This window comes from Pseudorasbora parva, chromosome 21 (assembly GCF_024679245.1).
Source record: "Pseudorasbora parva isolate DD20220531a chromosome 21, ASM2467924v1, whole genome shotgun sequence".
In the NCBI taxonomy this organism is placed as follows: Eukaryota; Metazoa; Chordata; class Actinopteri; order Cypriniformes; family Gobionidae; genus Pseudorasbora; species Pseudorasbora parva.
In genome coordinates, this window is record NC_090192.1 from 22,749,046 (window position 1) to 22,767,723 (window position 18,678).

At 40.6% G+C, this 18,678-nt stretch overlaps 1 protein-coding gene across 1 annotated transcript; it reads left to right on the top strand.

Annotated features, from left to right (window-relative positions):
* The first annotated feature begins 4,504 nt into the window (after positions 1-4,504).
* polr2a (RNA polymerase II subunit A) lies at positions 4,505-17,915 on the top strand. Its single transcript, XM_067430517.1, has 28 exons — positions 4,505-4,827; positions 5,628-5,760; positions 5,861-5,997; positions 6,100-6,273; positions 6,390-6,671; positions 6,781-6,942; positions 7,302-7,522; positions 7,653-7,785; positions 7,876-8,000; positions 9,050-9,260; positions 9,384-9,593; positions 9,683-9,851; positions 9,947-10,041; positions 10,130-10,333; positions 10,461-10,683; positions 10,847-11,030; positions 11,219-11,390; positions 11,468-11,573; positions 11,744-11,949; positions 12,097-12,568; positions 12,677-12,777; positions 12,872-12,976; positions 13,172-13,354; positions 13,638-13,841; positions 13,933-14,119; positions 14,286-14,399; positions 14,509-14,658; positions 14,780-17,915. The coding sequence occupies exons 1-28, from the start codon at positions 4,741-4,743 to the stop codon at positions 15,925-15,927; spliced, it is 5,898 nt and encodes a 1,965-aa protein (XP_067286618.1). The 5' UTR covers positions 4,505-4,740; the 3' UTR covers positions 15,928-17,915.
* Positions 17,916-18,678: the final 763 nt, after the last annotated feature.

Consider the following 18,678-nt stretch of genomic DNA (forward strand, 5'->3'; position numbering starts at 1 on the left):
GAGATGATATTTTAAGTTTAGTTCTGGGATAGCCTTGGAATAATAATAATGGCTATTATTGTTTAATTATGGGTGAGGACGCAACACACACTTTTTGGATATTTTGTTTATTGTGTGTTTTGATGTTTTATTGATTGCCTTAAAGGGTTACTTCAGCGATTAGCATATGGCTTTGTATCAGTAGAAACCCTGGAGAATATTCAAATTATTGTACTTTCCCCTCTCATATCTCCCTGAGACGAGAGATTTATGCATTTTATTTCTGGAAAAATTCCTCCTATGATGCAAAATGACGATTTTTGCATCATAGGAGGAATGTTTGCCCAGAGGCTAAAGACTACAGCCAGCAGAGGGAGCAATTTCCGCATGTTTTGAATCCGGCATTGGGGGATGGGAGATTACACTCAGCTTGCAGGGAGAGCTCAGCTTGCAGACAGGATCATTTAAACGGAGCTATGGTGAGCAATGTAAGTCTTTTAACTTCTCAAATTCATTTCTATGAAAGTTAAGCTTGCAAAGGCATGAACTGAAACGCGCCAGACTGAACTTGCGTTGTGAATGTATGCCGCGAGTGTAGTCGCGATTACCTCAGCTCTCATCACTCCTGCAGTTAGTGCTCAGTGCTGTGAGACTCGCGCGGTGACTCACTCATTATATTGAACATACACGTTCAGTTTTTAATTGTAGTGTCTCTAACTCAGTCACAGTAATGAAGTTGTTGGCGTTGGGAATGGCCTCACAGGGCAGCGAAGCATTCTGGGAATTGTAGTCTTTCATCCCCATGGGACAAAAATACATTTTCTGTCTTTTCTCAGTCTAGAAGACACCAAATTCAAAAATAATTTCACATTTCTACTGCATTGATGACCCAGTTTAAATACAGATTCATCTTCCCAGCGCTGAAGTACCCCTTTAAGTATGGAGTATGGATTGCTGAATCTCCTGTCTGCACAACAAATTTAACCTTGGCTACTAATAAATACAACTTGACCATGACCACATATCGGTCCCACTTTATTAGGTGGCCTTAACTATAATATGTAAAGTTTACTTAGTGTTTATATTTTATTCAAAAACACCTTTGCTGATATTGTGAGGTACATACTTACATGCAAGTATTAAAAAAAAATTAAGTACTATGTAAAACAACGTACACAATAAGTGCATTGTATCAAATGATTAATTTAAATATAAGTACATAGTTAAGGCCACCTAATATGAAGTGGGTCCCATATTTCTAAATTGCAATTTGCAATGTGTAAGAAATGGCAACTATCCTTTAAATAAAGTTTTTAAACATGTCAGTACCTAAAGATTTTATTTTGGTCCACCATGTTAAATTCCACAGAACCGACATGCAAGTTTAAAAATACCTTAAACAGATGTTAATGACTTGTGTTCTATTAAAACGAAAACTTTCTTCAAATCACAGCAGGCTAAATAAATGTATGCTGCAGTAAAAGTATTCCAGAAAGAGTCTGAAGGCATGAACTACGTAATTGCGTCTGCCATAAGGTGGTGCTACAGCTCGGATTGAAGTGAACTACAACACTACCTGGAAGCAAAGTGTACTTGAAATATTTAAAGTAATACATTCCTGTCGTTTCTGTGTGGCATTCAGCATCGCATACATATACCTATATTAGTACACCCTTTTTGTCTTAAGGGACTCAGGTGAAACCAAGAATTGGAATGCAAATCAAGTTTATTTATACACATAATACTTAGAAGAACATGTAATGATATACAAGAACATTTCAAACCATTCGGCGTTGATTTTAGTGACAATTGTCTAAATGAAAACAAATAAGTGAAACCTTTCCAATCTAGAACCATAACATCAAATACGACACATTTAAAGGGACAGCTCTCCCAATAATCAACCTCATGTGATTTACTACATCATACAGGTCTAAAACAACATGAGGGAGAGTATTACAAGTTTTATTTCGGAGTGAACTAACGTTACCCTTTCAGTTACGGTTGTAAATGTCATTAAGCTGTCCACTTTATTACAGTCAAACGTGGTGTTTCGGTGCGAATATTGAAAAAATACTATTCTGTGTAGAAACCAGCAGGGACTCCTCCATGTTGCACCGACATGAGCGGCAGACAATGATACTTATTTTGTGTGGTTTAAGATCAATATCTACAAAGTACTTTTGTCCAGAAACAGAGATACTGCCTTCAATGTAATCACCACATCACATTAGATTTGTTTTAGTGGAAGAATGTTTTCACGGTGAACATAAAGCTAGTGTTAGCTAGCACAGGCTTTCACTTCAATCTAGTTACGCAACTACTCCGCTTCCTTTCTGCCCTGTAAACCCGCCCAAGTACACAAGCACCAGACTCCATGTTTGTTCATCTCACCGCCACTGTACCCGCCATAAACTAGATGATCCCTCAAACAAATGTATATCTATTTTGTATTACTTCTAATCACGGATCTGATTTAAATTAGGAAACCGATTCAGATCTTGGCCCAACACTCGATATTCTCTCCAACAACAATGAGGGGTTTTACTGTAAACGCATTGGGAGGATAATGTAAAGCTCTTTGAAACGTCAATAACTTATTTTATTTTTTTATCCAAAACAAACCGACGGTTTGGACAATTTTTCCGATACACGTGGGATCGAATGAGTCGATTTGGATGCGAAACATAAGCTAAACAAGCTCTAGCTCGATTATCCGATTAGCTTTGTTGAGATGTCCGTAATAAACGAACTATTTTCCCATATAAAACACATTTCCGTACTAAGCAATCAATGCGATTAATTAATATGAAACGAATTAGAGATTATGTATTTTGTAATGCATGTGCATACGTAACGTAACCAACCAAGCTAGATGCTAACCGGCTAACATGGACGTGATATAAGTAACACATGATCGGTTAAGGGACATCTAAAATCTAAAACCATACAAAGACCATGATCAACGAAAATAGCGTTTTAAACCCAAAACTGGTAAACCAATCATAACGCTTTTGCACGTTATATTTTCATGTATTTATCGCGTCAATATTAACAACCATCTAAGAGACTAAATCACGTATATAATGTGATTGAGTTGAACTAATAGGAACTATTTCAAAGACGTTTTTGTGCTTTTACGTTACTTCCAATCTGTCTACACTGTCACCTTAATTCGTGACTATTTAGCCGAGCAATGTTTCCTTTTTATCCTGTCATAAACATATATACTCAATTATATAAACATTGACGGGTATTTCAATGGTAGAAACTAACATTTAGAAACTACTAACAAAGAAAATGCGCTATAAACGAGTGGGGTTTAGTTTCCCCTAGCCACAAAGGATGGCGGCTAACGTTAGCAAAAGCTCACAACAGTCGCTAGGTAACATCGTTACATTACTAAAATTTCTTCCTTACGCTTTACACCTGCGAGAAAAAATGACTAAATCAAATTATCAAATTAAATAATTTACGAATCATTGACTTGCGCCTGTTTATATGAAAACTAGTAACAAGAAAACTTAAGCTATCGGCTTTCTGTTGAACAGCATGGCCTAGATGTACAATTATATTATTTTATTTTATAGTGAAGTGCAACAATGCACAAATTCTCGAAATAGTTTAAAATACATCCAATGCTTAAATCTACAACGTTTCTCGAGTGTTTTTTCATTTAAAAATGCACTGTCCGAAGACTTAGGCTTTCAGCGGAATTTCCAGCTTATCATACCGAGAAAAGCGCATGTCGTCCAGCCATTGTTTTTACTCGACCTCGTGGATTCTTGCATTTTCCCGTAGAACACAAATAAATCGAGGAAAATCATAATAAATTGTTTGGGAAACATTAATAAATGGTCAAAATAAGAGCAAGATAATAATTTGAATGACATAAAAATCATATTTAAAACAAAAATAATTGTGTTAATCCTCGACGGTAGGTGCAGGCCTCTCACACGAGCTTCTTTTCCAGCGCTCTTAGCTGATCCAGAGCGAGACGGACGGAACAGCACAGGTTTTTTTTATTTTTGCTCATAGGGTGAAAAAACATCAGTCGGGTAAAATCGGCAATGCTCGTAAAGAAGGCGGGAAGTAAGAAAGTTATTTTACCGCCGTGAACCGTGTATTGCAATTGGTCAAACACTCTCTGCTCATGAATATTTAGAAAACCTTTGACCAATAATGTTTTCTATTACCGAATGCACTATAATATTCATGTGTTGAGCATCCACGGATCCGCCCTTGGTTTATACGGACCTATGGAATCGCTTCATACGTTATGTCCCACCTCTACCTACATGTGATTCGCAGGAATCAAAAGCGAACATCTCCATTGGTTCTGCGTCAAATTATATGAATTATTCATATGCTGCAGTCTCACGGCCAATAAACGCTCGGAAACATCGATTCATAACCCGCCCTCTGACTGTTCAGCCCCTGCCAAGCAGGCTGTGTAAACCTGTAGCAAAGCATACAGTCTATATAAAGACGTGTGAGAGCAATCTTCTCTCAGATGCGCTTAGAGCGCACTGGCGTGTAGATCGGGGAAAGGGAAGGGGATTGTTGGTCGCTACTATAGTTAGTATATAAACACAAATTTAAAAGCACATTGAGTAGCAAGACACGGTGGTCACTGGGAAACCGCCATCGGACAAGTTCCGGTCACCATTGGGTGCCAGGAGAGTCTTGGTGGCGTTTCAGAGGTGTTCCTTCTTACAAAGCGGCGTGCCGGGGGAGGACGCGTCTCTTTGAATAGACAGGATGCACGGACCGCCTTCCAGCGACAGCGCATGCCCATTGCGCCTCATCAAGAGAGTGCAATTCGGCGTCCTCAGCCCAGATGAACTTGTAGGTTTTGCTCTTTGGAAGGGGTATTCTCTTACTTCTTTGAGTATTGTTGTATTACTCAAATCATCATCGTGCTAAAATCCTATTAAATATGAATATTAACATACAGTGTCTTCTGTGAGCCTGTGTTTTGCTAACTTAGCCGGCTAGCCACTTCTGCCTCTAGTAAGAGCATGTGTTTAGAAAGTTGAACAAACACTACACAAGAGTCCTACTTTAACAATTAGCAACACGACACGGAAACGTCTTGTTTGAAGTTCTAGTTTTAACTCGTTGTAATGCTTTTAGTTTGTTTACTTTATTTGACCGTTTTGGACCCAAAGTTACTCCCAAGTTTCCACATTGTTCCCTGTGTCTCCCTTATTGGCAATAAAATATGTGAATATTCATGATTCATTTAATGAAAGAGCTCAATGAAGTGCACTTATGTTTTACAATAAATGTGGAGAATTGCATTTAGAGCTGTGATGCTAATGAGAGGCGTTTTCAGTAATATAATTTATTTTCATAACCTTTTAAGCCTTGTTACTCCTCTAACTATTTGTCAATAAATGCATTTGAGCAGGCACTATTTTGTGGTTAAACCTACTATGAAATTATTAAACCGCTTCGTTTACATTTCAAGCTGTTTTCTGAAGAATTATGCATTTTGCAACCAAGATCATTGCTTAATGTAAAACTGCTGTTGCTCTTGTTCTTGTATTTCCCAAACTTCGTTAGAGAATATTATTTGTTTTTATTAATGTTTCATCACTCAAGAAATCAAGACATTTTAATGCCGTTTCCATTATTGTTTTCAGAAACGAATGTCCGTTACTGAAGGGGGCATCAAGTACCCAGAGACCACAGAGGGAGGACGCCCCAAACTGGGGGGACTCATGGACCCCCGACAAGGGGTGATTGAGAGGTCAGGCAGATGCCAGACATGTGCAGGTATATAATCATAAATTAGATTTTTTTTAATCCTATGTTGTGTAGCATTTGTGTGTGTGTGTGATCTGCATTGTGTGCTTATTTACTTGTTGTTGTTTAGGTAACATGACTGAGTGCCCTGGTCATTTTGGTCACATTGAGCTGGCTAAACCAGTCTTTCATGTTGGCTTCATCACAAAGATCATGAAGGTCCTCCGCTGTGTGTGTTTCTTCTGTTCAAAGCTCCTTGTGGACGCGGTATGCCGTTTTTTTAAATTTGCCTTTTTGTTAGCATTTTTATTTTTATTTTACAATGTTCCTTTACTGTATGATTAACTTTTTTAATGTGCTTTTATCCAGAACAATCCAAAAATCAAAGACATCTTGATCAAGTCGAAGGGGCAGCCACGGAAGCGTTTGACCCATGTCTATGACCTCTGTAAAGGCAAAAACATTTGTGAGGGTGGCGAGGAGATGGACAACAAGTTTGGAGTGGAGCAGCAAGAGACTGAGGAAGACCTCACCAAAGAGAAGGTACAGAACTGATTATTCTCCAATCACACATGCCCCTTTTAAATGCTCTCCTCTGCTTTTAACACTCACTTTGGATGGTTTCATGCTTGTTTAAAAACTAATCTTTACATTTCAAGGGTCACGGAGGTTGTGGCAGATACCAGCCACGCATCCGTCGCTCTGGCCTGGAGCTGTATGCTGAGTGGAAGCATGTGAATGAAGACTCTCAGGAGAAGAAGATTCTCCTCAGCCCTGAACGTGTGCATGAGATCTTCAAACGCATTTCAGATGAAGAGGATATGATCCTGGGCATGGACCCCAAATATGCCCGTCCTGAATGGATGATTGTCACAGTTTTGCCTGTGCCCCCTCTTGCTGTGAGACCGGCTGTGGTCATGCAGGGCTCTGCTAGAAATCAGGTTAGCATTTCTTATTGAACAGTGGGGCAAAAAAAGTCTGATGTATTGCAGAGGTTTGTACAGATGGCTGTTAGATTTTTCAATTGTACGCTCGTTCTTTTTCCCCTAGGATGATTTAACACACAAATTGGCTGACATTGTGAAGATCAATAACCAGCTGAAGCGAAATGAGCAGAGTGGAGCTGCAGCGCATGTTATAGCAGAGGATGTCAAGCTGCTTCAGTTCCACGTGGCCACCATGGTGGACAATGAACTGCCAGGTCTACCTAGGGTAAGATTTACACTATACCTTAGATATACAAATATTTGGGAGAAGCCTGTATTAATGATGAGCAACAATATGCTTAACTGTATTATATATATATATATATATATATTTAGTTATAAATTGAGATGTGAACAATTAAATTACTATTTTTATTATCAAATGTATGCATTCAATGTAATTGACCTTTTATGCATTTTTTTATTTGCATTTACTTTATGCAAGCCTTAAGTCTGTCTACTCAACAGTTGCAGCCAATCAAAATATGATATTTAATTTATATATATAGCCTTTTGGAGGTATAGCCTTTTGAAGTTTATGAAGGGACTTAATGAAGACTGTACTGTCATATGCTCTTGTCTCAGGCAATGCAAAAGTCTGGTCGCCCTCTAAAATCCATCAAGCAGAGGCTAAAGGGTAAGGAAGGACGTGTCAGAGGTAATCTGATGGGGAAGCGTGTCGACTTCTCTGCCCGAACTGTCATTACGCCTGACCCCAACCTGCAGATCGACCAGGTGGGAGTTCCCCGGTCCATTGCTGCAAACATGACCTTCCCTGAGATCGTCACACCATTTAACATTGACAGGTATTATACTTATTTTCTAATGAATTACACATCTCATTTACAAATAGTTTGACACTCTTTGTCATAATGACTACGTAACCCTATGCTCTCAATTATTTTCTTTATTCTTTGTTTCACTTTAACTTTACAGACTCCAAGAGCTTGTGAGGAGAGGTAACAGTCAGTACCCTGGAGCCAAATATATCATCCGTGACAATGGGGACAGAATTGACCTGCGATTCCACCCTAAACCAAGTGACCTTCACCTTCAGATTGGATACAAAGTTAGTCTCTTGCCTTGGTTAATGTTAGAGTATAATCTTACTTTGTGGTTTTAGTGAGCACGATATTTAAAAACCTGTTTTTCTTTCTAGGTTGAACGACACATGTGTGATGGGGACATTATTGTGTTCAACAGACAGCCCACACTGCACAAAATGTCTATGATGGGCCATAGAGTACGAATCTTGCCTTGGTCAACATTTCGACTTAACCTCAGGTATGCTAGATAAGGCTTATCAAGTCCCATCACGTTGTTTATTGATACATGGGTAGTAGGGATGCTCATAATTAACTGGTTAACCAGCAGTACGAATTTTGACCGATTTATACGTTCCCTTAAATGGTTTAAAAAGTGATTTTCTTTTTCCAGATTGACAACGTTTGCTGCACGGTTAAATATTCTACACCTTTAAAATGGAAAGTTGTATTTTAATATTACATTAATGTACAATACCAGCAAATAAAGCTAAATGTTTATAAACACTAAAAAGTGTTCCCCTCATTCCAAAAAAATTTTTTTTCAAATGTAACAGTATTCAGAACAGAACAAGCATCAAATAAAAGCTATAAAATTCAAGCCAAAACTAATTTAATGCAAAGCAAAGTGGCGTTAGGCGTCTGCACGATCACTTGAATTGTTAACTTAAATTACGGAGTATTAAGCAGTTTCCGCTATTATATGATCCTACAGATAAGTGCAAGAGAAACTGTTAAGGGTTTACTTTACGTTCGCAGAAAAAACATTATGCTTTTGTAAAATAGAAAACGGATCAATCACGAACTGAAACGGTGCACTTTTACTTTCGTTTTGTTAATCTGTTAAAGTAAAACACTTAGCGTATTCATTTTATATATGATTTTAATGTGTTTTTCTCCATTCACAGAAGCGCTGCAGGTGCGTGATGTGATGAACCCTCATGTTCTGTTCTTTATGCTGCTATTTGCGCATGTAAAACTAAACCCCTGGAAAACCGATTTTGTTTTTAATGGGTCACAAACTCCTATTCATTCGAATTTAACAATCTTGTCGGTTAACGGTTAATGATCGGTTAACAAGCTTTGGTTGTCGGTTAGGGAAAAAACCCAAAATGAACATCCCTACTGGGTAGGTACTTTATAGAGTTGGTATGCTCTACCATCCATTATAATTGCTGAATCAAATCGTTATAGAAAGTTAATGCTCATATTTAGCAGCATTTCTAATATAAGGGTGTTTGGTTTTGTGAAGATGGATTTTTTTAAAGTGAAAATCCCTTTTACCTCCAGTGTCACGACCCCATATAACGCTGACTTTGACGGAGATGAGATGAACCTGCACTTGCCGCAGTCCCTGGAGACCCGTGCTGAGATCCAGGAGCTCGCCATGGTGCCTCGTATGATTGTCACACCACAGTCCAACAGACCTGTCATGGGTATTGTGCAGGACACACTGACAGCTGTGCGCAAGTTCACCAAGAGAGATGTCTTTTTAGAGAGGGTGCGTTTACAAAGCGGTGGGACGAATTTCAAATTTAATGAGCTGTTTAGGATGTATGAGTATATGAGATTCATGCTAATGAAGCGCTTTGCACTCTTCTGTTTCCTTTGGTGTGCTTTTTAGGGTGAGGTGATGAACCTCCTTATGTTTCTCTCGACATGGGATGGCAAAGTGCCCCAACCGGCTATATTGAAGCCTCGACCCCTCTGGACAGGCAAACAGATCTTCAGCCTGATCATCCCTGGGCACATTAATGCAATCCGCACACACAGCACTCACCCTGATGAAGAGGATAGCGGCCCTTATAAACACATCTCCCCTGGAGACACTAAGGTGCAGTAGTGCAGTCCCAAACCTGGACATAACTTTCATGCAGAAATTAGTAATTTTCATAAGTTTTCCTTATCCAATTCTTTTTGCAGGTAATTGTGGAGAACGGTGAGCTGATCATGGGGATCCTGTGTAAGAAGTCACTGGGAACCTCAGCTGGCTCCCTAGTCCATATCTCATACCTTGAGATGGGCCATGACATCACACGACTCTTCTATTCCAACATCCAGACTGTCGTCAACAACTGGCTGCTCATTGAAGGTAAAATAAATCGGGATTAAAGCAGTTTTTATAACTGCAAATTCTATAACTTGCTTAATCTACTCTTGGTGTATTTACCATCTTGTCTGCTGTAGGTCACTCTATTGGTATTGGAGACTCCATTGCTGATAAAGCTACATATCAGGACATTCAGAACACTATTAAGAAAGCCAAGCAGGATGTGATAGAGGTGAGTTGGCATTCTTACTAATACCAAGGCTTTCATAAGTCTCTCGTACATGAACGCAGTCATGCATGTTTTGATTTAATTCTCACAGGTCATTGAGAAAGCCCACAACAATGAGTTGGAGCCCACCCCAGGTAACACTCTGAGACAGACCTTTGAGAACCAGGTCAACCGCATTCTGAACGATGCTCGAGACAAGACTGGATCCTCTGCCCAGAAGTCACTGTCAGAGTACAACAATTTCAAATCCATGGTGGTGGCTGGTTCAAAAGGCTCTAAAATTAACATTTCTCAGGTAAGAGAAGACCGTTGATGGTGTTGCTCTTAAATTTAATACAAAGACTCCTCAATTTTAAGTGTAAGCCTGAAAATGTGTCTCTCTCTATCTCTATAATTTTTTTCTTCTGTCATCACCCCTTTAGGTTATTGCTGTAGTGGGGCAGCAGAACGTTGAGGGTAAGCGAATCCCCTTCGGTTTCAAACACCGCACCCTCCCTCACTTCATTAAAGATGACTATGGTCCAGAAAGTAGAGGATTTGTGGAAAACTCCTATCTGGCCGGTCTCACACCAACTGAGTTCTTCTTTCACGCCATGGGAGGCAGAGAGGGTTTGATCGACACAGCCGTCAAAACTGCTGAGACAGGTAATGAACACAATGACTGTCAGCTATTTGTGGCAAACCATAAATGTAATCTGAATTTAAAATTGGATAATTATTTCTCATCCAACTAAGATGTGTTATGCAAATGTTTGTCGGATTTGTCTTGGTTGAAATTGTATTCATGGCATTTGATGAATCTTTTCAGGTTATATTCAGCGTCGTCTGATCAAGTCTATGGAGTCGGTTATGGTAAAGTATGATGCTACAGTCAGAAACTCCATTAACCAGGTTGTCCAGCTGCGATATGGAGAGGATGGGCTGGCAGGAGAGGCCGTGGAGTTCCAAAATATGGCCACACTTAAGCCATCCAACAAAGCCTTTGAGAAGAAGTGAGTGCTCTGTTCACTTAAATGTTTTCAAGAATGTTAAAATATTACCAGTTGTTCAAGCTAATTAAAGCGCTATTAATCCAAATCAGCAAGGACATGGATAGTAAGCCATTTCGTTATCAGCTCAGAACCGATACACTGGTGATTTTAACGTTGATTTAACTTTCCACCTCTGTTTAATTGCACAGGTTCAGGTTTGACTGCACCAACGAACGAGCTCTTCGCCGCACTCTGCAGGAAGATGTGGTGAAAGATGTGATGACCAATGCCCATGTCCAGAGTGCTCTAGAGAAAGAGTTTGAAAAGATGAGGGAAGACCGAGAGATCCTGAGGGCTATTTTCCCCACAGGAGACAGCAAGGTATGCATCTTGAGCAACATATTTAAGCATTATCAATATCTTATGTTCATGGACCTAAACTGAAATGTTTCCCATAGGTGGTACTACCGTGCAATCTGGCGAGAATGATTTGGAATGCTCAGAAGATTTTCCGCATCAATCCTCGGACACCAACTGACCTTAACCCAGTTAGAGTAGTTGAAGGTGGGTTAAACGCTGGTTTATAAAAGGGTCTGTAAAGGGTTTAGGGGTAGCACTGGCATAAGCCAAGTTATTTTTGCTTGTCACATTGGCATCACACTTAACAATTGTACTCAGCAGTGCATCTGTGTCCTTCTAATGATCAAGTGTGTATTTTCTGATTTTATTTGTAGGAGTTCAAGAGTTGAGTAAGAAGCTGGTTATTGTAAATGGTGAGGACCAGTTAAGCAGGCAAGCCCAGGAGAATGCCACTCTGCTGTTCAACATCCACCTGCGTTCCACCCTCTGCTCTAAGAGAATGACTGAGGAGTTCCGTCTTAGCACAGAGGCTTTTGATTGGCTGCTGGGAGAGATTGAGACCAAATTTAACCAATCCATTGTAAGTAATACTTGCTGAGTTCATTTGAATCTCTTCACCTGAATAAGTGATAAAATTAAGTAATGACATCTTATCAATTAGTTAATAAGCATTATTTATTTATTAAGTGGGCGCATTGGCTGAATTGACACTTTCTCTTTTCTTCAGGCTCACCCTGGTGAGATGGTAGGTGCTCTGGCTGCTCAGTCTCTGGGAGAGCCTGCTACTCAGATGACCCTGAACACATTCCACTACGCCGGTGTGTCCGCCAAAAATGTCACTCTCGGTGTGCCCCGTCTCAAAGAGCTTATCAACATCTCAAAGCGACCCAAGACCCCCTCCCTGACCGTCTTTCTCCTGGGCCAAGCAGCCCGTGACGCAGAGAGGGCCAAAGATATCCTGTGTCGGTTGGAGCACACAACCCTGCGCAAGGTCACTGCCAACACGGCCATTTATTATGACCCCAACCCACAGAACACAGTGGTGACTGAGGATCAGGAATGGGTCAACGTGTACTATGAGATGCCTGACTTCGACGTGACCCGTATTTCACCCTGGCTGCTGCGTATCGAACTTGACCGCAAACACATGACTGACCGCAAGCTGACCATGGAGCAAATTGCAGAGAAGATCAATGCAGGTGGGCCTGAGATTAGAATTGAATAAGTACATGCATATACAACACTTAAATGACAAACAGAATGGACTTTGAGGGGTACTTGAATATCAATCCTTTCCTGTCTCCTAGGATTTGGTGATGACCTAAACTGTATCTTCAATGATGACAATGCTGAGAAACTTGTATTGCGAATCCGCATCATGAATAGTGATGAGAACAAATTCCAAGAGGTAAATTTATTGTAATTTGAACTTGCTGGTGTGTACGCGCAACTGGCCTCTTCTCTTTTGATATTAAGTCCTAAATGTTGGATCTTTTGTCCAGGATGAGGAGGTAGTGGATAAGATGGATGACGATGTATTCCTTCGCTGCATTGAATCCAACATGCTGACAGACATGACCCTGCAAGGCATTGAGCAGATCAGCAAGGTATTTAGCTTTCCCTCTCTAACAGTATTTAAGTGGGGAAGTGCAGGCTTATAAAAAACGTACAGAACACTTGCTTGGGTGAATGGAGACCGTAATGGGGAGTTCTAATTGGTACCCGCCTGAATTATAAAATGGTGAAATTACTTCAGATGGTCATGAGATTGGAGCTTAATTTCTTTCTCTCTCTGCCTGTAGGTGTACATGCATCTACCACAGACCGACAACAAGAAGAAAATCATCATCACAGAAGATGGAGAATTCAAAGCCCTACAGGAATGGATCCTGGAAACAGATGGAGTCAGTCTCATGAGGGTTCTCAGTGAAAAGGATGTGGACCCTGTCAGGACCACCTCCAACGACATAGTGGAAATTTTCACTGTAAGGATTGTCTAATAGTTCTAACCCACTGGTTAAGCTTAAGCATATAGTCCCCCTAAAATGCATGTTTAACGAAAAGCAACTTGCACTGACGCATCTTAATGTCAATGCAATTGTCTCAAGATGCATATCAGTGGTGTTTTTTTGAGTCATTTTTATAAAAGGAACTTAAATATCCTAATTGAACTAAGGCATTTTCAGGCTTAATCTAAGATATATTTGTGAAACCAGGCCTAAAGGTTGTGACTCAAGTCAAATTCAAATACATGCTCTTCGCCTGCAGGTTCTTGGTATTGAGGCCGTGCGTAAGGCACTGGAAAGAGAGTTGTACCATGTCATCTCTTTTGACGGTTCTTACGTTAACTACCGCCATCTTGCCTTGCTTTGTGACACAATGACCTGCAGAGGTCACTTGATGGCCATCACTCGTCACGGTATCAACAGGCAAGACACTGGACCTCTCATGAAGTGCTCTTTTGAAGAGACGGTAAGATTTAATAATTGGCTCTATTTTAACATGGCAATAAAGATGGTCTTGTAAAGAACTTGATGTTTAATGGTGTCCCTCTATTTTATAGGTGGACGTGTTGATGGAAGCTTCTTCACATGGTGAATGTGACCCAATGAAGGGAGTGTCTGAGAATATCATGCTGGGACAGCTGGCTCCTGCAGGCACTGGCTGCTTTGACCTGCTTTTGGATGCTGAGAAGTGCAAGTATGGCATGGAGATCCCCACCAACATCCCTGGGATCAGCGTTGCTGGACGTAAGTAAAACTCATTGTATGGATTAATTGTTTTATAGCTTTAAATTAAGCCATATGCTCATTTCTCCAAATGTAAATGTGGCGCCTCTCCAGTTGCAGACTCTGCTGAACCACGTCCCCCTCGTCACAGTAAACCTTTGATTAAACTTAGCTTTTTCCATCCCAGCCACAGGCATGTTCTTTGGCTCCGCCCCCAGCCCTATGAGTGGCATGTCTCCAGCCATGACACCCTGGAACACAGGAGCCACTCCTGCGTATGGTGCCTGGTCTCCCAGTGTTGGTGAGTGAAGAAATGCTACATTAGGTTTTGTTTTATAGCGGCCCTTATTTACTGTGCATTATCTCGTTTGGGTTTACAGACTCTATTTCATGCCCTTTTTTTTATACAGGAAGTGGAATGACACCAGGTGCTGCAGGCTTCTCTCCCAGTGCTGCCTCTGATGCCAGCGGCTTCTCACCCGGCTATTCTCCTGCCTGGTCCCCTACTCCTGGTTCTCCTGGATCACCTGGACCAGCTAGCCCTTATATTCCCTCACCAGGTTACTCCACTTTTCAATTTTATCTTGTCCCGTTTTTAAGAATAATGAAGATTTATTTGGTAATATTAGTTGGTTGCAAACCCAACTGTTCTCTTATGCACATTTTTGTTTTTTTCTTCAGGAGCATTGTCTCCCAATTACTCTCCAACCTCTCCTGCCTACGAGCCTCGTTCTCCTGGTGGATACACCCCTCAGAGCCCTGGCTACTCACCAACCTCTCCATCGTACTCGCCAACTTCACCGTCTTATTCTCCCACCAGCCCGAACTACAGCCCCACATCTCCGTCCTACTCGCCCACCTCACCCTCCTACTCTCCAACTTCGCCATCTTATTCTCCAACATCTCCAAGCTACTCTCCGACTTCACCTTCTTACTCTCCGACTTCACCTTCTTACTCTCCGACTTCACCTTCTTACTCCCCGACTTCACCTTCTTACTCTCCGACTTCACCATCCTACTCACCAACATCCCCTAGCTACAGCCCAACGTCTCCATCTTATTCCCCCACCTCCCCGTCTTATTCGCCAACCTCCCCGTCTTACTCTCCCACTTCTCCAAGTTACTCTCCAACCTCCCCATCCTATTCCCCAACATCTCCGAGCTACAGCCCCACTTCGCCCAACTACACGCCCACCTCACCCAGTTATTCCCCAACCTCTCCATCTTACAGTCCCACTTCACCGTCCTACTCCCCCACCTCTCCCAATTACACCCCAACCAGCCCCAATTATTCACCCACCTCTCCTTCATACTCTCCCACTTCACCATCCTACTCTCCATCCAGTCCGCGCTACACACCGCAATCTCCCACCTACACCCCGAGCTCGCCCTCTTACAGCCCGAGCTCTCCATCCTATTCTCCCACCTCTCCGAAATACACTCCCACCTCCCCCTCTTACAGTCCCAGCTCTCCTGAATATACCCCAACATCCCCCAAATATTCCCCCACTTCTCCGAAGTACTCCCCCACTTCACCTAAATACAGTCCCACCTCTCCGACCTACTCTCCAACTACGCCTAAGTACAGCCCTACTTCCCCTACTTACTCTCCAACTTCTCCCACCTACACACCAACCAGCCCCAAATATTCTCCCACCTCTCCGACTTATTCTCCAACTTCTCCAAAATACTCTCCTACATCACCTACCTACTCTCCAACTAGTCCCAAGGGCTCCACCTACAGCCCCACTTCTCCCGGCTACAGCCCCACCTCACCGACCTACAGCCCAGCCATCAGCCCTGATGACAGCGATGAAGAAAATAACTAAAGATAGTTGGTGCCAGAGGTTCATGCTACTTCCCTGATAGGCACTCTGACCCTGGGATAAAGACTGAAGGAAAGCCACTCAGCTGGGGTTGTTGTGATGTACAGGGAAGGCTTAGGAACCTGGGATCCCATATGTGACATCCTCCTTTTTCATTTTTCCCTTTTGGACTTCTTGAACTGTTCTTAAATAGCCTCACCAAACGGGCTTCAGTGGTTGCATCTGTTATATCAGAGGTTTGAACTATAAGCCAAACAAGGCTGCCTTTGTATAGACCTTTTTGGGCACTCTAAGTTTAGAGGGAAAACTAACTCAAAATTGGTGGAAAGATGCAGGAGGTTGACTGCTTTTGGAAGGGAATGTTCATTCATAGTCCACTTTCCATTCTGTCATTTCTATCTCCCTTACTTTTTTCTCTAAAATTCAGTGTTGAATATAAAAGAAATCTAAAGTATTGCCAAAAGCCTTCAAAAAGAAAACAGTGGATTGTATCTGAAAAGTTTCAAATGAAACCTTGAAAAATCTCTAACATAAATAGAAAGGGTGGAAACTGACCTTTCTCACATTTTATAGCATTTTTTTTCTTTCTCCGTGTAAATAAGCGCTTGTTCCCAGTTTTGATATTTCCATGTCAGAACTGAGAACTGTTTAAATATTAATGTTGATTTTGTCTAATTTGCGTTCACATATAAAGTTATTTCTGAATAAACAGGTGATTTGAAAGTGGCTGTTTATTAGAAACGTGTTGAACCTGACACACATTGTGCAGATTAAAAATGTCTTGTAATACTGTAGTCTAATGTATGCCAGCCCATAACATGGGTAAAAGTGTTGTGTAGTGATTGCCCTCTTCTGTAGGAATCAGAGAGGGAATGGATGCTTGATTTAAGGCATCAAATTTCTATTCAATTGTCCCCAAAAGATGCAAGCCTTATCCTTCACCAGCATCTGCCCAGTAATTTACAATTTCAATAACTGCAAAAACAAAGGTAACCCCTGAGCACACAGAGGAGTGTGATGTTACCTTTTTTGGTTTTATTTTTATTTTATCCTAAGAGTGGTGTTAGAGCATGGCTTTGCATAAGCTGCACCATGTTAACGTTTTTAAACCACCTAGGTCTAAATCTGACGAGACCTTCCCTGTCCTTAGCACTCAACCCTTTAATCTAACAAGTGTATAATTGGTTTTTCTGATATTTGCAAAGTACAACTGAATCTCTAGTGTGAATTACTGAGGAAAAGCATTTATTTTACACTATTATTCTTGCGCTGGCTTTATTGTCATTTAGGTCAGCTTTGCGTGTTGGATAAAGTGCTTGGGGTGGGGGAAGAAGGTGCAGTTTGGTTTTTCATTTGAATATGCACTGTTTCATATCTGGCGTCATTACGCCCTTTGACCTTGTGGTCATTTGTGAACCTAAATTTCGTCAGCTAATACTGACTTAGTCATCTAATGCTTGAACAGTAGGGGGTGACAGAGACTAATTTGACTTGGGCGTTAGAGACATTTATTTTTTTTATTATATAAACCTGAAAGCAAGTGGTGCCTGTGGTTCGCTCAACTCACTTCCAACTGGATGGTGGTAGTTGCAGGTGGTTTTGTTGACTTGTAAAAGACATTGTTCTTGCAAATTTCAGCTTTAGATTTAAGGCCTTAGATTGCTTTTAGGGAGAGCAGTTCTGACTGTCTCTTTAATGCCCTTGTTTGCCTTCAATTTCATGGTTGTTTCAAACAAATCCAGTTAATTCTCTGTACCCTGGCTCCCAGTAATTTTGTGTGTGTGAGAGAGAGTATGCAAGTGTGTGTGCATGAGGGTGTAAATGGAAAAGACAGGGTTTTCTTGAGTTTGAGTTATAACTGAGTCGGGTTTATGGGGAAAGGAGAATTTAAATTAAGAGAAATTGCCACTGTATAGAAATCAATCTGATTACTTCATTCTCTGTATCTGTTTTGTTTGTTTTTGACTTAAAAAATAAAAAGTTTGAATAAACTGTGTGTTTGTGTTTCTTTAAACATGGGTGAAAATGACTGTAATAAATTGATGTTCCAAACCTGTATGACTTTTTCTTCAGTGGGACAAGATTAATTTTTCAACTGTTTTTGTTCATGTGATTAGTCTGTGGTTTAATGTTTTGCAGAAGTGAGAAACTTACTGGTAAGGAAATGTCTTTGAGTTGGGTAACTGGAAAATTAAGTCATTGTTCACTTAAATTTGTCATCATATGACTTTTTTCAATAGACTGTGTTTAGGGTAACAAAGATATAGGAAGGGTGATTTCCATAAGTGCTCCACTTGATTTTGTATCCTCATTTTAAATTTCTATAAGAAAATGCACAAATTCATCAGAGATGCCTCTTGCTTTTAGGAGCTTGTGCCAATGTTACAGACATTTTATACTAGTTCTTGTTTTTAATAAATGGCTGAAACCACAGTCTGACACCTGGATTTCCTTTATTTTTTTTTAAATAGACAACTTTCATGTATGATTTGCAACTCTAAGATCATAATAATAATAATAATAGATTTTATTTATAATGCACTTTTCATTCCGAAGAATCTCAAGTAGTGATTCAAGATCTTATATACATGCTATCCAGGTTTTAGGCTTATCTATTTTCTGTTCATTTGGTTTGTGTCCATAAGCAAGCCCTGACATAATCATGAATGCGTTTGTTACTGACTGCTGGGTGTGACTCGTATATACAACAGAAAAAACGAAAACCCCTCTAGCTAAACATAATTTTTTAAAAAA